Source organism: Pleurodeles waltl, chromosome 11 (genome assembly GCF_031143425.1).
Source record: "Pleurodeles waltl isolate 20211129_DDA chromosome 11, aPleWal1.hap1.20221129, whole genome shotgun sequence".
NCBI lineage: Eukaryota > Metazoa > Chordata > Amphibia > Caudata > Salamandridae > Pleurodeles > Pleurodeles waltl.
Genome location: NC_090450.1, coordinates 6,060,762 through 6,084,206, shown reverse-complemented (window position 1 = coordinate 6,084,206; position 23,445 = coordinate 6,060,762). Strand labels below are relative to the sequence as shown.

The 23,445-nt window shown below is 50.7% G+C and overlaps 1 protein-coding gene across 5 annotated transcripts in view; it reads right to left on the bottom strand.

Annotated features, from left to right (window-relative positions):
* FGF12 (fibroblast growth factor 12) overlaps positions 1-23,445 on the bottom strand; it is a 646,321-nt gene that overhangs the window by 261,061 nt on the left and 361,815 nt on the right. The window contains exon 1 of one of the 5 annotated variants that reach the window (XM_069212767.1): positions 14,033-16,593. The exons of the other annotated variants lie outside the window; for them this stretch is intronic. Coding sequence (XP_069068868.1) covers positions 14,033-14,231 — 199 coding nt within the window. The 5' untranslated portion in view covers positions 14,232-16,593. Of the gene's footprint in view, positions 1-14,032; positions 16,594-23,445 lie in introns of those variants that run through there. 5 annotated transcript variants of the gene reach the window in all.

Here is a 23,445-nt window from a genome sequence, read left to right as displayed (position 1 = left end):
TACCAACCATGAAACATACGTAACGTTTTTTTGTAGTATATGGCAGAATGTCATCCATAAAGTGTTCAAACTTGTGAGCACACTTGTAATCCAATAATTTCGATAGAAGGCCTCTTTACATTTGTAACACTCGAGCTGCATTATGCTTTAGTGCTGCTTGACTTCTGGTGAGTTGTGGGATCCACAATAATACATCGATGAGCCGTACCCAAAAGTGATCAAAGCTTTGACCATCTCTAGTCTTGTTCTCGCTACAGGAAAGAAGCCCCTAAATTTATGGTGAGGAGTTATGGCCATACATTTTGTTTTATGGGGTTTATCTCGAAGTTCCTCATAAAAAAAGAAGTTTGCAAACATATACAATAGTGTTTTTAGGCCCATGTGTATCCTTGAGGTAAATAAATTATTGTCTGCAAATCCCAAAGTAAGGATTTTTTTCCCTAGCTATCTTTAGTGCATTGCTTAGGCAATTCTCAAGGTAGGGCTTTTTCCTACTTTGGACAAATTAGTGCAGCAGTTTTGAGGTATCTACATTACAAAAAGGTGCAGAGGTTGTAGGTTGACTTCAAAAGGTTACATGATTTGTACATTTTGCCCACTAAATTGCGGACAGTGTAGGGAGCCAGATGTGTGAATGACTGATGGATCCTCATTTGAAAAATAAACTAATCCGACTGGACAAGGGAATATTAATTCCTGTCTTTCAATGCAGAATCGGAGGGTTCTTGGAGAATCTGTGAATCCAGATGAGTGTATTCACTGAGTGATTTAAGGACTCTTGAAAGATCTGTGAATTCAGATGATTGGATTGGCTGAGCGATCCAAGGATCCACGGAGGATCTGTGAATCCAGATGATCTGTTTAGCTGAGCAATCTGAGGATCCGTGGAGGATCTGTGAATCCAGATGAGCAGATTGGCTAAGCAATGCAAAGATCTATGAATCCAGATGATTGGATCTGCTAAGTGATCCAGGGAGCCATAGAAAATATGTGAATCCAGATGATCAGTTTGGCTGAGCAATCTGAGGATCCGTGGTGGATCTGTGAATTCAGATGATCCAACTGGCTGAGTGAAACTGAAAACTATTTTTGCTGTGACCATTGCAAAATGTCAGGCACCAAAGTCAGTTTCTAGAAAGAAATGCCAGGGGTCATAAAGGGACCTATGGAAGCTTTGTCTGACCATAAGGAGGATGTGAGGGGGAAACTCCAGAGGAAAGTTTCCCTTCTTCTAGTAGAATTCCCATATCTGCCCCTGTATTCGAGCACCTTCAGAACTGAAATGTTGCATTGCCTTTGCAGACCTACAGATCTATAGGTTCTCTTCAAATGTGTCTTATAAAGTGTTCTTGGCCTTTGTATCTGGTTGCATTTTTCAAATTCAGTAAAAATACATGGTGGAGCGTTGGTCACAGGGCCTGTCTGCCTCCAGGCACTGCATCAAGAGCTCACTGTGCAAGGCTGAGGGCTGTGAGCAGCTTAAAAGAGTGGGAAGGGGTCTAGGACAAGGGATGGTCCTAGAATCAAAAGCCTTAACTCTGTATCTACATAGACCCCAAAGTACTTGGAAGAGAGCATAAGGGGTTAGTAGGGCTTTACAAAACACTAATTATACAAGGTTCAATTAGCTGCCCCATGTACATAACAGAGGTTATTTATCAGTTTACCAATCATGAAAGGATGAAACACTGATATGACTTCAACAAGACACATTTTGTAGAGCATAGTAGATGTCATCAGTGAACATTTACATTTAACTTACTGAGTATTCTTGCCAGATAGCCGAGAAATATCTTAGTGAAGTATCTGAGTGTCACAACTGGGATTTCAACATGTAGCCCTGAGGTTACGAAACATCTTCTTGAACCACCGGACATGAGCTCAACTGAGGACCTTTGAGGTGGGGACATGAGCTCAACTCAGGACCTTTGAGCTGCGGATGTGAGCTCAACTGAGGACCTTTAAGGTGCAGACATGAGCTCCACTGAGGACCTTTGAGGTGCGGACGCGAGCTCAACTGAGGACCTTGGAGGTGCGGACATGAGCTCAACTGAGGACCTTTGACGTGTGATTATGAACTCCACTGAGGACCTCTAAGGTGCGGACGCGAGCTCAACTGAGGACCTTTGAGGTGCAGACATGAGCTCAAATGAGGACGTTTGAGGTGCGGACAAGAGCTCAACTGAGGACCTTTGAGGTGCAGACATGAGCTCAACCGAGGACCTTTGAGGTGCGGACGTGAGCTGAACTGAGGACTTTTGAGATATGGACATGAGCTCAACTGAGGACCATTGATGTATGGATATGAACTCCACTGAGGATCTTTGAGGTGCAGACATGAGCTCAACTGAGGACCTATGAGGTGCAGACATGAGTTCAAACGAGGACCTTTGAGGTGCGGACATGAGCTCAACTGAAGACCTTTGAGGTGCAGATGTGAGCTCTACTGAGGACCTTTGAGGGGCAGACGTAAGCTCAACTGAAGACCTTTGAGGTGCGGACATGAGCGCTACTGAGGACCTTTGAGGTGCAGACAAGAGCTCTACTGAGGACCTTTGAGATGCAGACCAGAGCTCTACTGAGGACAGTTGAGGTGGGGACAAGATCTCAACTGAGGACATGTGAGGTGCAGACATGAGCTCTACTGAGGACCTTTGAGGTGCAGACATGAGCTCTACTGAGGACCTTTGAGGTGCGGACAAGAGCTCAACATGGACCTTTGAGGTGCAGACAAGAGCTCTACTGAGGACTTTGAGGTGCAGACATGAGCTCTACTGAGGACCTTTGAGGTGCAGACATGAGCTCAATGGGGACCTTGGAGGTGCGGACATGAGCTCTACTGAGGATCTTTGAGGTGCAGACAAGAGCTTTACTGAGGACCTTTGAGGTGCAGACAAGAGCTCTACTGAGGACCTTTGAGGTGCGGACTTGAGCTCTACTGAGGACCTTCGAGGTGCAGACATGAGCTCAACTGAGGACCTTTGAGGTGCAGACGTGAGCTCAACTGAGGAACTTTGAGGTGCGGACATGAGCTCACTGAGGACCTTTGAGGTGCAGGCAAGAGCTCTACTGAGGACCTTTGAGGTGCAGACAAGAGCTCTACTGAGGACCTTTGAGGTACAGACATGAGCTCTACTGAGGACCTTTGAGGTGCAGACAAGAGCTCTACTGAGGACTTTGAGGTGAAGACATGAGCTCTACTGAGGACCTTTGAGGTGCAGACATGAGCTCAATGGGGACCTTGGAGGTGCGGATATGAGCTCTACTGAGGATCTTTGAGGTGCAGACAAGAGCTTTACTGAGGACCTTTTAGGTGCAGACAAGAGCTCTACTGACGACCTTTGAGGTGCGGACTTGAGCTCTACTGAGGACCTTCGAGGTGCAGACGTGAGCTCAACTGAGGAACTTTGAGGTGCGGACATGAGCTCACTGAGTACCTTTGAGGTGCAGGCAAGAGCTCTCCTGAGGACCTTTGAGGTGCAGACAAGAGCTCTACTGAGGACCTTTGAGGTACTGACATGAGCTCTACTGAGGACCTTTGAGGTGCAGACATGAGCTCAACTGAGGACCTTTGAGGTGCAGACGTGAGCTCAACTGAGGAACTTTGAGGTGCGGACGTGAGCTCTACTGAGGACCTTTGAGGTGCAGACAAGAGCTCTACTGAGGACCTTTGAGGTGCAGACGTGAGTTCTACTTAGGACCTTTGAGGTGCGGACAAGAGCTCAACGGGGACCTTTGAGGTACGGACAAGAGCTCTACTGAGGACCTTTGAGCTGCAGACGTGAGCTCTACTGAGGACCTTTGAGGTGCACTCAGTGCCCGTGTGCACCACAAGTAGTTACCGTGGGCGGGCACAGTATTGCACACCTGGTGCTCAGGACCAGAGACATCTGCACAGGTCTGCTGTGTCACACGCTGCAGTGAGTGCTTGGTCACATGTGGTTGGAGCACTGCCAGGCGGCTGGCTCAGGTGCCTACCAACGGTAAGACGGTCTCCTGCTAATTAATGATGCTAAACCACACAATCAGACTCCATTCCACGGATCCCTAAACGTTTCCTGCCAGAGGATGTCGGGCTGGAGGCAGGGTGGCATGTATAAGCAGCGCCTCGAAGCCCCTCCCTGGCTCTGCAGCCACGTGTAGTGGCCATCTCTGGCTCGTAGGTAAAGAGATACTGGTAATGAGGCAGCCCTACGAGCAGGAGGGACTCTGGAGGTGGCGGGTAATCCCACCCCACATTCACAATGCTTCAATGACCCTGCTCGGTGACACACAGAGTCTGAGTGGTGCCCACGACCCCTTCTCAGATTCCACAAGAGGACGCAGTCCACAGCCCTCGTCAGAACTCAACAGAGAGGCCACAGGCCTCGCATTCTGTGGTCTCATCGCCCCGCACTGGAGGATTGAGGAGAAAAACCCTGAACTGGGGGCTGAGGAGACAGCCCTGCACTGGGGAACTGAGGAGACACTTCCTGAACTGGGGGGCTGAGGAGACACATCCTGCGCTGGGGAACCGAGGAGACACACCTTGCACTGGGGGGCTGAGGAGATACAGCCTCCACTGAAGGGACTGAGGGGATACACCCTGAACTTGGGGGCTGAGGAGACAACCCGACACTGGGGAACTGATGAGACACATTCTGCACTGGGGTCTAAGGAGACTCAACCTGCACCGAGGCCTGGGGAGATACCGTGCACTGGGGAGTGAGGAGATACACCCGAACTGGGGGCTGAGAAGACATATTGTGCACTGAGGCCTGGGGAGACACTTCCTGAACTGGAGAACTGAGGAGACACACCCTGCACTGGGGGGCTGAGGAGATACACCCTGCACTGGGGAACTGAGGAGACACACACTGAACTGGTGAACTGAGGAGACACACCCTGCACTGGGGAACTGAGGAGACACACCCTGCACTGGGGAACTGAGGAGACACACCCTGCACTGGGGGGCTGAGGAGATACACCCTGCACTGGGGAACTGAGGAGACACACCCTGCACTGGTGAACTGAGGAGACACACCCTGCACCGGGGAACTGAGGAGACACACCCTCACTGGGGGGCTGAGGAGACACACCCTGCATTGGTGGTCTGAAGACACACACCCTGCACTGGGGAACTGAGGAGACACACCCTGCACTGGGGAACTGAGGAGACACTTCCTGAACTGGGGGGCTGAGGAGACACATCCTGCGCTGGGGAACCGAGGAGACACACCTTGCATTGGGGGGCTGAGGAGATACAGCCGCCACTGAAGGGACTGAGGGGATACACCCTGAACTTGGGGGCTGAGGAGACAACCCGACACTGGGGAACTGATGAGACACATTCTGCACTGGGGTCTAAGGAGACTCACCCTGCACCGAGGCCTGGGGAGATACCGTGCACTGGGGAGTGAGTAGATACACCCGAACTGGGGGCTGAGAAGACATATTGTGCACTGAGGCCTGGGGAGACACTTCCTGAACTGGAGAACTGAGGAGACACACACTGAACTGGGGGGCTGAGGAGACACACCCTGCACTGGGGGGCTGAGGAGACACACCCTGCACTGGGGGGCTGAGGAGACACACCCTGCCCTGGTGGTCTGAAGACACACACCCTGCACTGGAGGCCTGGGGCGACACACCCTGCAGGTATATCACAATAACCGCATCTGAGTCGTCATCACACACACACACCATGAAAACACTTCCTATGTATCTCAGAATCAAACCCACACCCTCCCAACCAATGACCCTACAAAGTCTAGCTTGCAGTCTTTGTGGAAAGGTGCTTCAGTGTCCCAGATTAGGGTGATAAGTGCTTTACAAATGCCACAATGCATTGCAAGTTGCAACAGAAAGATGATGAGAGCGAGCACCGCAGTATGGCGCAGATGAGACCTACCCTGAACGGAGGGACAGCACAGAAAGGCCCTGGGGATCTAAACAGTCCCCCCAGATCTGATGCTTTAGGGCACACACCCTGCCCAGGGGTCTGAGGGTGCCTACCTGCATCGTGAGGGTGAAAAGACGCACCCAGCCCTGGGGTGGGGGTACAATGTTCACTGGGGTGCTGATGAGACATACCTCTCTCTGGGATGAGGAGCCCTGCACATTGGGAAGATCGGAAGAGGGGTACTACGGATGTTTGTGGGGGACAGTCGAACACACAATGTACTACTGGTGCAGGCATGTGTGCTCCTGCAGGTCCAGCACTGCCACGGGAATAGGAAAGAGACATCCCGAGCCCTGGCAGATTGCACAGAGACGCTCTGCACTGAAAAAATAGAGAAACCCTGCACTTAGGGAGCATTTAGAATGTCACCCTGTCCGGAAGTCGGATCGAACAGAGACACACTGCACTGGAGATATCGGGGAGAGACAAGCTGGGCGAAGCGGAGGCTGAGGACAGTCACCATCGAGTCCAGGAAACAGTAGAGGAACACCCTCTTAAGGGGTGTTGGAAAGAGGGAGCATGTACTGAGGGAAAGTAATGGAGACCTGCCAAACTGGATGAGAAAACCATGTACTGGCATCATTCCACATATTACAGGGATGGGAAGACACCCTGCGCTGTGAGAGTGGAGAGACACACCGACCCTGCTCTGTGGAAGGACATACACACGCCCACACTGGACTGTGGAAGGACATGGACACGCCCACACTGGACGGTGGACACGCCCACAATGGAGGGTGGAAGAACATAGACACACCCACACTGGACGGTGGAAGAACATAGACACGCCCACACTGGACTGTGGAAGAACATAGGCACACCCACACAGGACTGTGGAAGGACATAGGCACACCCACACAGGACTGTGGAAGGACATAGACACGCCCACACTGGACGGTGGAAGGACATAGACTCACCCACACGGGACTGTGGAAGGACATAGACACGCCTACATAGACACGCCCACACTGGACGGTGGAAGAACATAGACACACCCACACTGGACTGTGGAAGGACATAGAAACGCCCAAGGACATAGACACGCCCACATTGGACGGTGCAAGGACATAGACACACCCACACTGAGACACACCCACACTGGACTGTGGAAGGTCACAGACACACCCACACTGGACTGTGGAAGAACATAGGCACAACCACACTGGACTGTGGAAGGACATAGACACACCCACACGGGACTGTGGAACACAACCACACTGGACTGTGGATGTACATAGACACACCCACACTGGACTGTGGAAGAACATAGGCACACCCACACAGGACTGTGGAAGGACATAGACACGCCCACACTGGACGGTGGAAGGACATAGACACGCCCACAATGGACGGTGGACACGCCCACAATGGAGGGTGGAAGAACATAGACACACCCACACTGGACGGTGGAAGAACATACACACGCCCACACTGGACTGTGGAAGGACATAGACACGGCCACACTGGACTATGGAAGGACATAGACACGCCGACACTGGACGGTGGACACGCCGACACTGGACGGTGGACATGCCCACACTGGAGAGTGGAAGAACATAGACACACCCACACTGGACTGTGGAAGGACATAGATGCGCCCACACTGGACTGTGGAAGGACATAGACACGCCCTCACTGGACGGTGGAAGAACATAGACACGCCCACACTGGACTGTGGAAGGACATAGACACGCCCACACTGGACTGTGGAAGGACTTAGACACACCCACACTGGACTGTGGAAGAATAGAGAGACCTGGGGACACTGCACTGTGAAAGACTAGAGAGATACACCTACCATTTACTGCAGAAAAATGGAGACACTCACCCACCCTTTGGAAGTGCAGAGAGACCTGCCCACCCGGCACTGTTGAAGCACACAGAGACACACCCATCCCACACTGTGGCAGAATAGAGGTATGCCCATCCTGGAGTCTGGAGGAGTAGAGAGAAACACCTACTCCCCCCTGTGTGCAGAATAGAGGTATGCCCACCCTGGAGTCTGGAGGACTAGAGAGAAACACCTACTCCGCCCTGTGGAAGAGTAAAGAGAGACCTGCCCACCCGGCACTGTTGAAGCACGCAGAGACACACCCATCCCACACTGTGGCAGAATAGAGGTATGCCCATCCTGGAGTCTGGAGGAGTAGAGAGAAACACCTACCCTGCCCTGTGGCAGAGTAGAGAGACCTGCCCACCCGGCACTGTTGAAGCATACAGAGACACACCCATCCCACACTATGGGTGAATAGAGGTATTCCCATCCTGGAGTCTGGAGGAGTAGAAAGAAACACCTACTCCCCCATGTGTGCAGAATAGAGGTATGCCCACCCTGGAGTCTGGAGGACTAGAAAGAAACACCTACTCCGCCCTGTGGAAGAGTAGAGAGACCTGCCCACCTGGCACTGTTGAAGCACGCAGAGACACACCTATCCCACACTGTGGCAGAATAGAGGTATGCCCACCCTGGAGTCTGGAGGAGTAGAGAGAAACACCTACCCTGCCCTGTGGCAGAGTAGAGAGACCTGCCCACCCGGCACTGTTGAAGCATACAGAGACACACCCATCCCACACAGTGGTAGAATAGAGATATGCCCATCCTGGAGTCTGGAGGAGTAGAGAGAAACATCTACTCCCCCTGTGGAAGAGAAGAGAGACCTGCCCACCCGGCGCTGTTGACGCATGCAAAGACACACCCATCCCACACGGTTGCAGAATAGAGTCTGGAGTCTGGAGGAATACAGAGAAACACCCACCCTGCCCTGTGGAAGAATAGAGAGATACACCCACCATGCATTGTGAAAGATTAGAGACACACCCACTCTGCACTGTGGATGGCAAAACAGAGAGACACACTCACCCTGCATGGTGGAAGAGTACAGAGACAATCTACCTTTCACTGAGTATGAAAAGAGATACACCAAACCTGGAGTGTGGAAGAGTAGGGAGACACCTCCACGCTGCGGTGTAGGAGAATAGAGCAATACACCCGCAATGCACTGTGGAAAATACAGAGAGACACAAGAGCCTTGTACTCTTGAAGACTAGAGACACACACAACCTGCACAGTGGGAGAATAGATAGACACACTTACCACACACTGTGTAATTTTAGAGAAACACACCCACTCTGCACTGGAGTGTGAAAGAGTTGAGAGACAGACCCACCCTGAACTGTGGTAGAATAGACTACACCCATCTTGCACTGAGGAAGAAAGGAGAGACAAACTCCCCCTGCACTATGGAACAATGGAGAGACATGCTCAACCTCACTGTGGAGTAAAAGAGACACACCCATCCTCTACTGTGGAAGAGTAGAGAGGTACACCCACCATGCAGTGTGGAAGAATAGAGACACAACCACCTTGCACTGGAAGAACAGAGACACACCCACCCTGTACTGTGGGAGAATAGAGAGACCCACCCTTCACTGTGGAAGGACAAAAACACATCCACCCTGCACTGTGGAAGGACAAAAACGCATCCACCCTGCACTGTTGGAGAATAGAGACACCCAACCTGCACTGTGGAAGTACAAAAACACATCCACCCTGCACTGTGGAAGGACTGAAACACACCCACCCTGCTCTGTGGAAGAACACAGACACACCCACCCTGCACTGTGGAAGGACATAAACGCATCCACCCTGCAGTGTGGGAGAACACAGACACCTCCTCCCTGTACTCTGAAAGAATGGGGAGGCACAACTTGCACTGTGTGTGAGAGACACAGTACACCTTGAAAGCTTGGAGAGGCGCACCTTGCATACCTACCTTGCACTCAGGGGGGTCTGGGAGAAACGGTCTGCACTGTGGGCGATTTGGGAGACAACCTTACTTTGTCGGGGGGGGTTTACATAAGAGAGTGGGAGAGTCTCTGAGCATACAGTGGATATGGGGAGGACCCCTGCACCATTTAGGGGCAGAGAGACTTCCACCATCGGCGAGAGGGTGAAGAGACCGCATGCAGAAGACACATTGCGGGGTAGGTGTGCGGGGGGGGGGGTATAAGACACAGTAAACAAGGGGGGCACTGGGTAATTAATCCTTAGCAGGGAGGGAGTCCAGAGACACCCTCTCTTACCATGGGGGCAGGAGACAGACGATTTTTGGTTTCGTCTCAGGAGAGACACCCTTAGCAAGGGGGGGAGGCTAGGGCAAACCCCCTTAGCCTGGGGGCAGAGGTCGGGGGCGTGGGAGAGACACCTAAGACATGGATGGAGTGCAGATAAACACTAAGCTGGGATGCCCGGGGCGGCACACTCTGTTTTTTGCGTGTCTGAAGAGAGACACTCTTTGCAGGGGGTACGGAGGGGAGACACCCGAGAGGGAGCGAAGGGGGACACCCTCACCATGGGAGAGTGGGACGTTGGGAGAGGCAATCTTGGCTATCTGTCCTGCAGAGCTGCTGAGAGACACCCTGAAACACGGGGAAGCGAGAGACATCCACGGCGTCTCTGGGGACTTCGTATATCTGGGGACACCGGGAGTGAGACACTACACTAGGAGGGGCTGGGGATAGACTTGCATTGTGGGAACTGCGCATATTTCAGGGTGGGGGACTGGGCGAGACCGCCAGCTCTTAGGTAGAGACAGTCAGAGACCTCCTGCAGCATTTGTTGTATGGGTGAGACACTGTACTCAGTGACTCCGGGCACCAAGCCTGGACAGGGAGCTTGGAAGGGACATCATTGACTCCCACGAAGGAGACCGCCTGCACCGTGAGAGGCATCTGTGGCTTCCAAGGGTGAAGCCGAAGATGCTGGGCGGTGAGAGGCAGTCGGCACCTGTGCCCTGGAGGGAGACCCCTTTAACTGCGGTCAGAGACTGGAGAGAGAGGGACGGAGCCGACTGCAGAGACATGTTGCGGAGGGGGTTGGGAGAGGCACCCAGTACTGGCGGGAGGACGCGGGGTGAGGGTAGAGGGCGCTATTCTTAAGTGGATGGAGCTGGGCAGAAGTCACTCCGGAGGAGAGAGGGCAGGAGCAGTGAGACTTCCCGGGGAGGTCCATCCCATGCACCATTGACGCCCCCAGAGACACCCTCTGCACTACACGGGGACCCGAGAGAGAGCCAGCACTAGTGACTGCACGTAGGAGAAGAGACACCCTCTGCCACAGTGGGAGACCGGCCGGAGACACTCTCACAGGTGACGTCACTCTAGAGAGGAGCGGCACGGCTGGACAGAGGCGGGAAACCTGGGGCCGCGCGGCGCAGAGACACCCTGCAGTTCTTAAATGAGACAGTGGAGTGTCAGCCTGTGCTGGAAGAAGAGGGAAACACGAGCCCACGACTCCTCTGCAAGGTGCTTAAGAGATCACACGGTGTAAGAGGCGCTATATAGAGGAGGGAGCGACAGATGTCTCTCGCTAACCTAGACTTGTGCAGGATATCGCACCCCCCGTGGGCTTGGGAAGAGACACCCTACAACACACTGAGGATGTGGGGGTGCGGGTGGTAGGGGGGTTGTTGCACTCTATATTCATTGAACACTGAGTAGAGAGGTATTTTACTATTGGTTGAACTGGGGAGGTCATCCTTCAACACACCGAGGTTTGGGGTGGGGGGTGCAGGGTAAGACCTGGGAGGGACACCCTACATTTCTCAGGGTTCAGGTGACGTGACACACCTTGTTGGCCGCCACGGAACCCTGATTGCTGGTGTGCACACTGACTACTAGGGGACCTGAGAGCCATGGTGGCCCATGTAGGACCGAAGGCACTGTGACTCAATGAATCTTGCAGAGTCGGCATGCCTTCCGTGCCACCTTTCGACTCAAGTGGGCGATGTGGTCAAATTGTGGTTGACGACACTTGTGGTTGGCCTGAACACTGACTGGAGGTGCGTTCCATGTGTTGTAGACACTGGGACTCAGGTTCGCTGGAAATGTGGTCCATGGAACGTCAGAGACCCTGGGACTCAAGGTGGGTTGTAGATGTGTTCCATATGTTATTGGAGACACTGAGTTTCAAGGCTGATTACAGATTTGGTCCATGTTTTATGGGAGATACTGTGACTCAAGGTTGGCTGGAGATGTGCCTGGCACCTTGTTTGAGTTCCTGGGGACCAAGGTTTCTTGGAGATGTGCTCCATCTTTTTTTAGAGACACCAGGACTCAAGATTGATTGAAGATGTGTTCCATGCGTTGTTCGAGACCCTGGGAGTCACTTTTAATTCGAGATGAGGTCCATGCATGGGTTGCTGAAGATAATGTGACTCACTATTGATTTGAGATGTGGTCCATGTGTTGGTAACACTGGGATACAGAATTAATTTGAGATGTGGTCCATGCTTTTGTTGGAAACCCTGGGACTCACTTTTAATTGGACGTGAGGCCCATGTGTTGTTGGAGACACTGGGACTCATGACTGGTTCGAGTTGTGGTCCATGTGTTGTTGGAGGCATTGGGATTCACGATTGATTCAACGTGTGTTCCATGCATCGTTAGAGACCCTGGGACTCACATGTCATTGGAGATGAGGTCCATAGGTTGTTGAAGACACTGGGACCCACTATTGATTAGAGATGTGGTCAGATTGTTGGTAACACTGGGACACATAATTGATTTGCGATGGGAGACACTGGGACTCACTATTGTCTTGAGATGTTGTCCATGTATTGTTGGAGACACTGGAACTCCCAACTGATTGGTGATATGGTCCATGTGTTGTTGGAGTCATTGGGATTGACAATTGATTTGAGATGTGGACCATGTGTTGGTAACACTGGGACACAGAAATGATTTGAGATGTGGTCTATGCATTGTTGGAGGCCCTAAGACTCACTTTTAATTGGAGATGTGGTCCATGTGTTGTTGGAAACACTGGGATTCCTGGTTGATTCAAGATATAGTCTGTGTGCTATTGGAAACACTGGGAGTCACATTTGATTCAAGATGTGGTCCATGTCTTGTGGAGTGACCATGACTCACACATGATTTGAGATGAGGACCATGTGTAGTTGGAGACAGTGGGAGTCATGACTGATTTGAGATGTGGTCCATGTGTTGGTAAAACTGCAACACACAATTGATTCAAGATGTGGTCCATGTGTTGTTGGAAACACTGGAACTCACAATCGATTTCATATGCAGCCCATGTTGTTGGAAACACTGGGACTCACAACTGATGGGTTATGTAGTCCATGTGTTGTTGGAAACACTGGAACTCACGATTGATTTGAGATGTGGTGCATGTGTTGTTGGAAACACCGGGATTCACAATGCATTCAAGATGTTGTGCATGTGTTCTTCGAGACACTAGGAATCACAATTGATTGGAGTTGAGACCCAGTTTCAATTTTGGTTGTAGATGTCATGCATGTTTTAGTAGAGACACTGGCTGGGAGGCTGTTTGTGGTGTGCCTGATGGCTTGCGGGGGACACAAGTAAGGAGGCTAGTTGTATGTGTGGTCAATACATGTCAGAGAGTTTGAATGCAAAGCTGCTTGTATATGTCTTCTTTATGAGGGAAATGGTCTGGATGTGGTCCTTGTCTTTTGGGGGCAGCAGCACATAAGGGTGGTTGGGGACATGTTTTATATGCACAGTATTGGGAATGTGAAAATTTAACTCTAAAGGGTATTCAGCTCTTCTCGGGTCGGGAGCACTAGAACTTAAGGCTGGCCGGAGACATAATCCATATAGTTTGAGGGGCGGTGGGATTCAAGGCTGGATAGAGATGGGTCCCGTGTATTGTGGGGGGCACTGGGGCCCAAGGCTAGGGGAGATGTAACTTGTGAGGGACAAGGAGAACTCAAGGCTTATTGAAAATGTGGTCCTTATGATAGCATGGACCTTCTGAGTACTTGGAAGGGCTCTGATACCCATGGCTAGCAAGGACGTGGCCCGTGTGTTGTGAGGATGATGGAGTTTAGGGATGACTCCAAAATTCGAGGCTGGTTCAAGATGACAAAGTGGTGACGGAGAATAAAAGCAAAACAGCATTACCTAGCTCATGTTTGTCAAGCACTGTGCCTGAGGTGGTTCGTCAACTCTCATTGCCCAGTGTCTGAATGATCATTGCAATGAAGGGCAGAAGAGAGAACTGGAATCCATCAAACTCTATGCATTGGAGGAAGGTTACACACTCACCTGGTCTCCGCCTGACCGGCCTCTTCCTACCGCTGCAGAAGCGCACCTTACTGAACACCCCCAGCATATGTCTTTCACAAAGGGACCTCCCATCCTTACTGGGACTGGTCCTGCGCTTCGAGGTGGACACTCGGTCACTGTTCTGCTCCCTGGCCTGCCGCTTCTGGCGGATCAGTGAGCTGGCAATGGCGGCTGCCATCTTGGTCGCCACCTTTATTAACTCTAACCGTTTGTTGGGTGCCCCCCAGAGGGGACCCCACTAAGGGCAATGTCCCTGAAGTTTAGTTGGAGGCAATCCAAACAATTTTGTAAGGTGTGGATAGAAGGGAAGATTTGATGCTCATGGAATGAAGCCTGCAGAAGGATACAAGACAATCAGAACATATTCCTGAAGGTTCATAACCAAGGGTTGGTCAAACAGGCCAAAGCTCATATCTCCATCATGTGAAAGATACAAATGAATGCAAGTCTGGCTTCCTCCATCATGGGCCCAAGGAGCTTGGGCTCCTCCCTAGAGCGCTTGGACCCATCAACAACCTACCGGGAAGGTCTCACTGGGGTGTCCAACTGTTAATAAGCAGTAGATCCAAGCAAGTGGTGGGGTCACCCGTCACAACGAAAACCATGCAGGAGGAAAGGAGAGAGCAGGTTGAACAGGTTCACTGAGGTTTCCTGGGACCTAAACGAGTGAGATGATGTGGTGCCTTCAGGGGTTTACCCTCCAGTAGCACAGAACCTTGGGGGCTTCCAGGGTCACCCCAACAGCTCCCAGATGGCAGGTATGGAATGGTCTGGTTTGACCCAGGCTTGTCTGAGCCCAAGTTCAGGTAGGTCGACACAATCCCTTCCCTTTCAGGGCACTTGATCAGGGATCAACTTCCAGTCCACAAATTGGTCGATTGCTTGCTTTTTTTTTTTAATATACTCCAAAGGGAGCAGAAAGAGGTGTGTAGGTCCACTTCTGGCATAGACGATGTGCAGCTCTTCAGCGATGACGCACTCACAGTGTACGGCTTAAACTTCAACAGTCTTCCTATGGCAGTGATCCAACCAATGGCACTCAAAATATTGCTCAAAATATTGGATGATGGCTTCTTTTAAAATAGGTTATACAAAAATTAAAGACTTTTTCAAAAACAAAAAAACAACGTTTTTTTACATCCTACCACTGGGAGGCAAGGAATCAGGCATGTTGGCATAAATTGTGGAAGACACCGAACGAGGCAGCTTCGTGGTCTTGAGCAGGTTTCAGTCGAGACGCAGCGACACGGGAACCCTCACTGGGGTTGCGGGACTTTGGTCCTGAGTGGAAGGGAGACACCCTTCAGGTGGAGGGAGAGGGTTAGCAGGGGTGATCTTCTCTGAAGACAGCTGACCTCAGCGTTCACTCGTCCCACTGTGGAGCTTCTCGTCTTCATTGAATCATTCACTAGCCACCAGCAGTGACCACCTGCTACTCTTCAGCAGCCCCTCCGGAGGTGGCACGAGGGATGGTGCCTCCATCTGGTCCCGGCTCAGTTAGCCGACTAGTGCCCTCGCCATGCCCTCTTCTCCGCAGGGGGTTCCAGGGCTCCTGGTGCCTATGGTGGCCTCTTCTGGTGAGGGGTTGTTCCTTTCTTTCATGTAGGGCATTGGCTGGTGAGGTGGAGACCAGAGATCCATAGGGGGGTGGAAGTGGGGTGCAGGGTGGGCATGGTCACTCCGAGGAACCGAGGATTACTTGGGAGCTGCTGGGCGCCTTGGTGTTGGGATGCAGTAGGGGCTGTGCTGTAGGATGTGTTGGTGCTGGGATGGACGATGCCTTGCTGCTCGGATGGAAGATGCTTTTCTGCTAGGATCGAGGATGTCTTGCTGATGGGATGAACGATGCCTTGCTGCTAGGATAGAAGATACCTTGCTCCTGGGATGAAGGTTGCCTTTCTGCTAGGATGGAGGATGCCTTGCTGCTGGGCTGCAGGATGTTTTGCTGCTAGGATGGGGATGCCTTGCTGCTAGAATGGAGGGTACCTTTTGGTGTTGGGTGGCAGGAGGAGACGGGCTGCAGGATGCGTTGCTGCTGGTACGGACGATACCTTGCTGCTAGGATGGAGGGTGCTTAGTGTTGGGAGGCAGTAGGAGCTGGGTTGCAGGACGCCTTGCTGCTGGGATCTCGGGTTCCTTGCTGCTAGGATGGAGGAAAGCTTGGTGTTGGGATGTAGGGGTCGTCTGGTCGAGGATGTCTTGCTGACGGGACACCGCAGGTGCTGTGGCCGGGTGTCTCGGTGGTAAGGTGCAGCAGGTGCAGTGGTCCCGTACGCCTCGGTGCAGCAGGTGCCGGGTGCCTGGTGCAGGCTGCTGCTGCCGGTTCCCAGCCTTGTTCCTGGTGCCTGCGAGCTTTCCAGCGCTCTCTCGCTCCCTCCCTCGTTCAGCCTCCCGCTCTCTACGCAATCCTACGTGATTGAGGTTCGGATGAGGAATCCTAGCAGGCGGGCAGGGCGCGGGAGCTGCAGTTCGCACATCTGTCCCCAGACCTCTCTGGTGATAAAAAACCCAACCTCCGCCTGCGCCTGGGAGCGCAGGGCGCCCGAGCAGGCAGGGCGCCCTGTGCGGCGGCACGGGAGGGGGGGCTGGGCGATTCAGACCACAAGCCTGGGCCGGGGAGGGGCGTGACTCCCAGCACAGCGCTGCACGTGTGCTGAGGACGGGTCTGCCCCGCACGGAGCCCCACTGATGTCGCGACACCATGCAAATCTTTGTACATTTGACATTAAAGTTTTTAAAACTTTTTATCGATTTATTAGGTAAATGTTGTATTGCCAGACATCACTTTTCTGTTTTCTACGTAGTAAACAAAGGAAGGTGAGAACTTTGAATATTTATCAGATTGCCACTCCCTCAGCAGTCGTGCGTATTTGTCAGGATATTGGTGCGTGCTGTGGCACCAGCTGTCTCTTATAACCAGGCCCTGCCGACGACCTCTGGGCATCGCCTTCAGGACACGGCCTGCTGCTGTGCGCGCCCCACCGCGCCAGTTAGGAGTGTGACATTGGTGCGTGTGTGCATCAGGCAAGGGCGCTGCTACTAAAGTTGCAGCAGGTGCAGTGGCACCGGGGCCCACTGCACTCCAGTTATCAGTCTTTTACTTCCCAGTCTGAGGGGTGTATTTTATCTTCGTTACATCCGGGGCCCAAGCGCTCTTCTTATGTGACTGATGTCATTGCGACTGACAGCTGAACTGAGTGACAGTCCAACCTCCTGTCTGGCAAAGTCTGTCTGCAAATGTACACACTCCGATCACGTCCGTGCCCGCAATGGTTACTGCATAGACCTGCCTTTTTTTAGTGTCCAAACACAATAACGCATTTTTCCAATTGTCTTTTTGAAGCTACTCATTACGTTGCTTAAGAGGGATGAAAAGCTGAGTCAGAACCATTCACAATGAAACCTGTGACCCGTGCGTCAACAGACTATGCGCTCGCTCTCTCACACACGCACACACGTGCTCGCGTGACCCCACACACGCACAGTCTCTCACACACACAAAACACTCACACAAACGCGTACACACACGCACATAGGCCCATATTTATACTTTTTTAGCGCCGCATTTGCGCCGTTTTTGCGTCAAAAAGCGGCGCAAATGCGGCGCTAAAAAAGTATAAATATGGGGTATAGTCTCTTTCACACACGCACTCGCGCACACACAATCTTTCTCTCTACTTCTCTCTCACACACACACACACAGTCACACACACAAACACACACACATGCACAGACACGTACACACACACGCAGTGTCGCACACACACACGTGGGAGGATCCACAAAATTGCATTTTCCATTCAAAGTTCCACACGAGGCTGGGCGTAGCTACGGCAAACACGGGCACACGCATGTACACCAAGCCTGACGTGAAAACAGGGCTCGGACGAAATCTGATCCTTTTTGCGGTGTGTTGCAAAGCTGCTTACTTCTTTTTTACAAAGTTAGTAATGGGGAATTGGACTAGAGCCACTGAAACAATATTCCATTCGGGTAGCAATCTAGAGCTTCAGAGGGGGCCACATTTAATAGGTGGGCGAGTGGCAGGTATGTGAATCACCTGAACCAGTTCAAAAATTGCACAAAACTGAGTGGGTAAGAAATGTTTAAAATGTTTGCAGGAGGAACCATCCCTGAAAGCTAATGCGTCATAGACCACAATTCACACTCTCAGCTCGGGGGGAAATAATGCAGGAACATGTGGGGGCGAAGGGAGTTCTAATGGAATCAAGTGCGGTTCACACTCTACACTCCCACTTGGCCACATACAAAGTAAACTGTATGAAATGGTGTTCCTGCAGCGTAACCACCAGTCCGCCAACAAAAGCACATATTAGTAGTATGTTGGGCACGGCCGAAGCCCATGCCCTGCAAACTCGTGTAATAGTGACGGTGGGCGCAGTGTGCCACCGGGCCCTGTGGGTAGAGCCTGCTTGGCAGAGCCGGGGTCGTGGTAGTGGATCTTTGAGTCCTAGGCGCGCGTCGCGACCTAGGGCACAGAGTCCTTTACGCAGGGCAGGCGACGTGTGGCCACAGCTTGTGTCCAGTTGCATTAGGAGTGAAGGCATAACAGCAGGGCTTGGTGGGAGGTCTGAGGTTCATGCGCATCATATTGTCAGTGCCGGGATAGAGCCACTGGCCCTTGTCATGGCTCACGGATAGATGTCCTGCCAACCTCATCACATTTCTACATTCACACGCAATACAACGATTCCCCAACTACTAACACTAAAATGAAACAAAATTAACAACCTTCAGTGAGAAGATAGTTTGCTGAATATATACATATATGTAAAAGGCCAATGTTACAATGCCGCATGTAACTGCTAAATGAGGGGAGAGGCAGAAAAGCACGAAGGAGAGAAAACCTCAGAGTGTCTCTAACCCATGATGAGGCTTCCAGGATCCTGTATGGGTTCACTCCTGTAATTAAACATGCAGATCTTCATGAATGTTTATAACACAGAGTATTGAGGTACACAAGAAATAATCATTTTGGATTCCAGTTGTCTCCTACGATGCTCCCCTATGCCGCCACGTGCAAGTTCACTGCCAGGATATTCCTGCACATCTTAATAAACTCTTGTCTCCATCATGTGACACTTTGAAAATAAGGGCGATGGACTTGGCGTTAGCTCTTCCTGTGGTATGGTAACCCAATATATTAGCTATTTGTGCTGCCAAAATATTAAAACAAAAGGAGAAAGAGAATCGAACTATACATTTGAAATGTGTGCACACATTCCATGCAATTAGGACATTTAAAGGATTTGTTACCTTTTAATCGACTTCTCTTCAAAATGTAATTATTTTCCTGTACGAGGTAACAGATGCCCTTTGTGACAGACCTAGCACCGGCCAGTACATACTAAAATGTTTGAATAATCTACTTGAAGATAGATACCAAAATAGAGTATTCGAATACCGATTTCTAAGCATTTTGTTTCTGAGTTTGGTTCTTTTTTGACCACCTCGTGATTCATATTTACTGTATCCAAATTACCCGCTTTAAAATGCCCCATTTCAATCTTGTCTGAATCACAATTATCTTCTAGACACAAGTATTTAACCACATCATCAGCTGTTACGATGTAATCTTGATGGTCTGTGCAGTAACATTTGACATGTGTAAATCCTGCTAAGCGCTACTGTTGATGAAATGCGCTACTGTTGATGTATTTACCAATAATTAAATACACGTAGTCCACTTATTAAACTAATAAAATGTGTAAATTTAAGCATCCCTAGACTGTCATTTGTTGAACTCACTTCTATGTTTCCACATATTTCAGTCGGTGTGACGTTTCATTCGGAGGTGATACACAGAGATGACTGTTTTATTATGAGTCATTCGTGTGTAAAACCCAAAGGTGGATATTTACCATATATTTGTCAAAAATTGCAGTGACAAACTCATTGTTTTTCAAACTGCCCCGTAACTAGATTGGCATGTGATGGGGCAAATGGTCTCCCCATGTCGGTACCACATGTTTTTACTAACACTTCCATTACAAAAGCAGTAGTTGTCGCCTAGGCTGAATGTACCCATCTCTAGTATTATGGCAGTATCCTGTGGGTATGATACGGATCTAACAGATAGAAAGCACCTCACTGCCCATTATCCATCATACTGTTTGTTAGAAGCTTGGGTTTTAGTTGAGGGGGTGAGAGCCCTTCTCAATTAAAAGCCACAGTCATCGTCAGGTTGTATCACAAGGGGTTTTGCACTGAGAAAATGGCACCTTTTCACCACAAAACACCTTTAGTGCTGGACAGCAAATCCCCTCTCAGGACTTTGCATTGCTCTGCACTGCTGTGCGCTGGTGCAGAGCCGAAGTAAATGCCGAGCATGCTGCCTCCTCATTTGCATGGGTCATTCCACGATGCACATTATAAGTTTGCCATTCTTGCAGCTCATATGTAGCAAGGGAATGATCTCTATTACAGATGGGTTTGCACAAGTGTCTCTGCCCTTTCTGTAGCACTAAAGATCCCCAGGGGGAAGATTGCAGGTACATATGCTCACAGCGCCCTCAGACACTTCTGATATTACAGCTCCAAGTGCACTATAAAAGCAAACAAGGAAAGCATTATTGAACAAATAAATAAACATAAAGAAATAGGCTGGGCAGTTATTCTGAGACTGGTGATCACACGCTGGAAATGTAGCTTGACATCCATTGATTGATATTGAACAGTGTATGAGCAGGTCTCTGATCCCATCAATAGCTTTTAAATGACCTCACAAATCAACTGAAGGCGAGAGCCATTGGCTGTGAAGGCCAGTGTCCCTGCAGACTGCGAGCAGCCCTGATGAGCTCGGAGGAGTGCGGGGCACCACCGCTGTTCACAAGAGAAGTGCGTAGGGTGCAGCGGCAGCTGTAACGGAAATCTGCAGTGCACACATGCTGTGTACAAAAGAGGAATGCAGCGGGAAATTGCAGTGTGCAACAGAAATGTATGCTGTGCAACCCAGGGAAGGGTGTAGGAAGCACCTGCAGTGTGCAACAGAAATGTATGCTGTGCAACCCAGAAAAGGGTGTTGGAAGCAACTGCAGTGTGCAACAGAGGTGTGGGGTGCCCAACAAAACGTAACTGAAGTATATGTGTGCAACAGAAGCATGTGATGAAAATCTGAACCAAAGTGTTCAACAGGAGTGTGAGGTGTCCATTCATAATGTGCAACTAAAGTATATGTGTGCCACACACGTAGTGTAAGTCAGAAACTGCCATGCGAAGCATAGTGTGCTATGACAATGTGAAAGGGATGTGTTGTCAAAATATGTGTCCATGTTGGTGTACACAAGGTGAATGAAGGCTCGATGTGCAAGCAGGCAATCAGCGTAGAGTGGTAGTGTACATTGCCAACGCTAAGGACTCATTTGCAGCAGTAGTTGTCACAATGCACATCTGTGGCCTGCAGGCCTGGTATCCAACCACAGTGTAAGATTGACACATATGAGCCGGCTTTGAAATGATCCTTTTGTTGTATGTGTTGTGCAGCGGAACAATATTCAAATTATAAACTACCTTTACCTTCATCTCAGGTTCTATCAAAATATTGAACAGTGGAGTCACATCATAAAGGATGAGGATACAAGGTGAGTTTAATGTCATAAAGGGTTACGTTGAATCTGACATCACAGAAGTAGGAGCCAATGGCAGCGTGTGACAGGGTGTGACATCTCAGAGGTAGAAGCCAATGGCAGTAAGAATGTGACATGAAAAAGGACAGAGCTAGGGCCAAGTCTGACATCACAGAGGTGGCAGCAAAAGGCCAAGTGTTATGTTACAAATGACAAGGCAGCATCCAAGGACACCATAAAGGATATGGTCAAAGCGGATGTGATGTAATCAATGCCACAGTCGAACCGAGGGTGACATCACAGAGGTCACACCCAAGTCTGAAGTCATAAAGCGTGGGAGCTGTAGGGTGAAACTGACGTCACGGGGGTGTTGCTTTCAGTTGGCAGGGACATGGAATGGGTGTTGTGGGCCGTAATGTAAGCAAGGAAACCATCCCGTGGTTTGGCAGCCAAAAACATATGCAGTTGGGGTGCTGTGGGCCCCAGATCCCTGTTCCTCGGTGCCCTGCACCTGCTGTACTGTTCATAGGTCTGAGAGGTTGAAGGGGGCCTGCCCTGCACCAGCTTCTGTTATTCTAGATGCTGTCCTGTGAACATTCTGAAACAGAGAGCCTGCTTGGGGTGGTACAGAGACAGTAGGATATCAGGGAGAAATAGAGGAGAGAAAAGATATGGAAAGAAACAAGGGGGTGAAAGACAGAAAGAAGAGGAGGAGAAGAAAATGTGACAGAATTGGAGAAGTCAAGTCCAGCGAGACAGGAGCTAAAGATGAGCAAAGGGCCAGAGGGGAAAAGAAAGGGGTCAGAAATAAGGATGCAGAGAACGAGAACGGAGGAAGAAGGTAGGGAGCAGTGAGAGGCAGAAGATAGGAGAGTCTGTGGTAGGGGTGGGCGTAAACTCTCCTCCTGCGGCGGAACTTGCAGAGTTTTGTCTACTACGCACTCTGCTTGGAGCGCAGATTTTTTCTGAAATCACCAAGTGGAGGAGTTTTTTCCCATGTGCAGCTCACCAATGTTAAGTTGGCAAGAAATGGTGAGAAATGAAGCACTGGATCACCTCCCGGAAAGATTTCTCAAAGCGGGCAGTCGTGGGAGGTCGCTGCTGCTCACGCTGAGAAAGCTGCCACTCAAGCTGAAAATCTACTCGAGCTGCAGAATGAAGTTGCGGCCTCTCACGCACTTTGTGATAACATTCACACTCATTTCATAGCATGGGACAAGCTCCCGGAGCCAAAACTCAGCACTAGCAGTGCGATTTGCTAAAACTCCGCCACTCACTGAACCCCACGAAATCTCAAGGAGTTTTTAGGTAACTCCGTCGAACTCTATGGAGTGAAAGTGCACGAGTTCCCGCCAGGCCTCGTCAGTGGAAGTGAGAGTCTGACAGAAAGGAAGGAGATACAAGAGTGATGGAGGGAAGGAGGGTGAGACACAGAAGAGGGGGAGAAAGGGAGACGGGGGAAGGGAAGAGTGTGTGGAAGGGATCGCGGACAGGAGAGAGGGCTGGAGAGAAGGAATCACTGGTGCCATGGGCACTCAGGAGGCCTGTGAGCAGCGGACAGAACTATCAGTGCAGCAGGTGCAGTGACACCAGGACCAGGGGTTTGAACGGCTCAGTGCACCCCGACTATAACTTTAATGAGGAGCAGCCCGTGTTCATTGCTTGCATTAGGGTCGGTAACAGGCATGTTCCTCCACTGCAGGGGGCACGTGCTGCCGGCTGGACTCAGCTGTACCAAGAACTAAGCAGGAGCCCAGGCAGACATCTCTGAGGGTAGGTCACAGGTCACGTGGGACGTAACAAAGG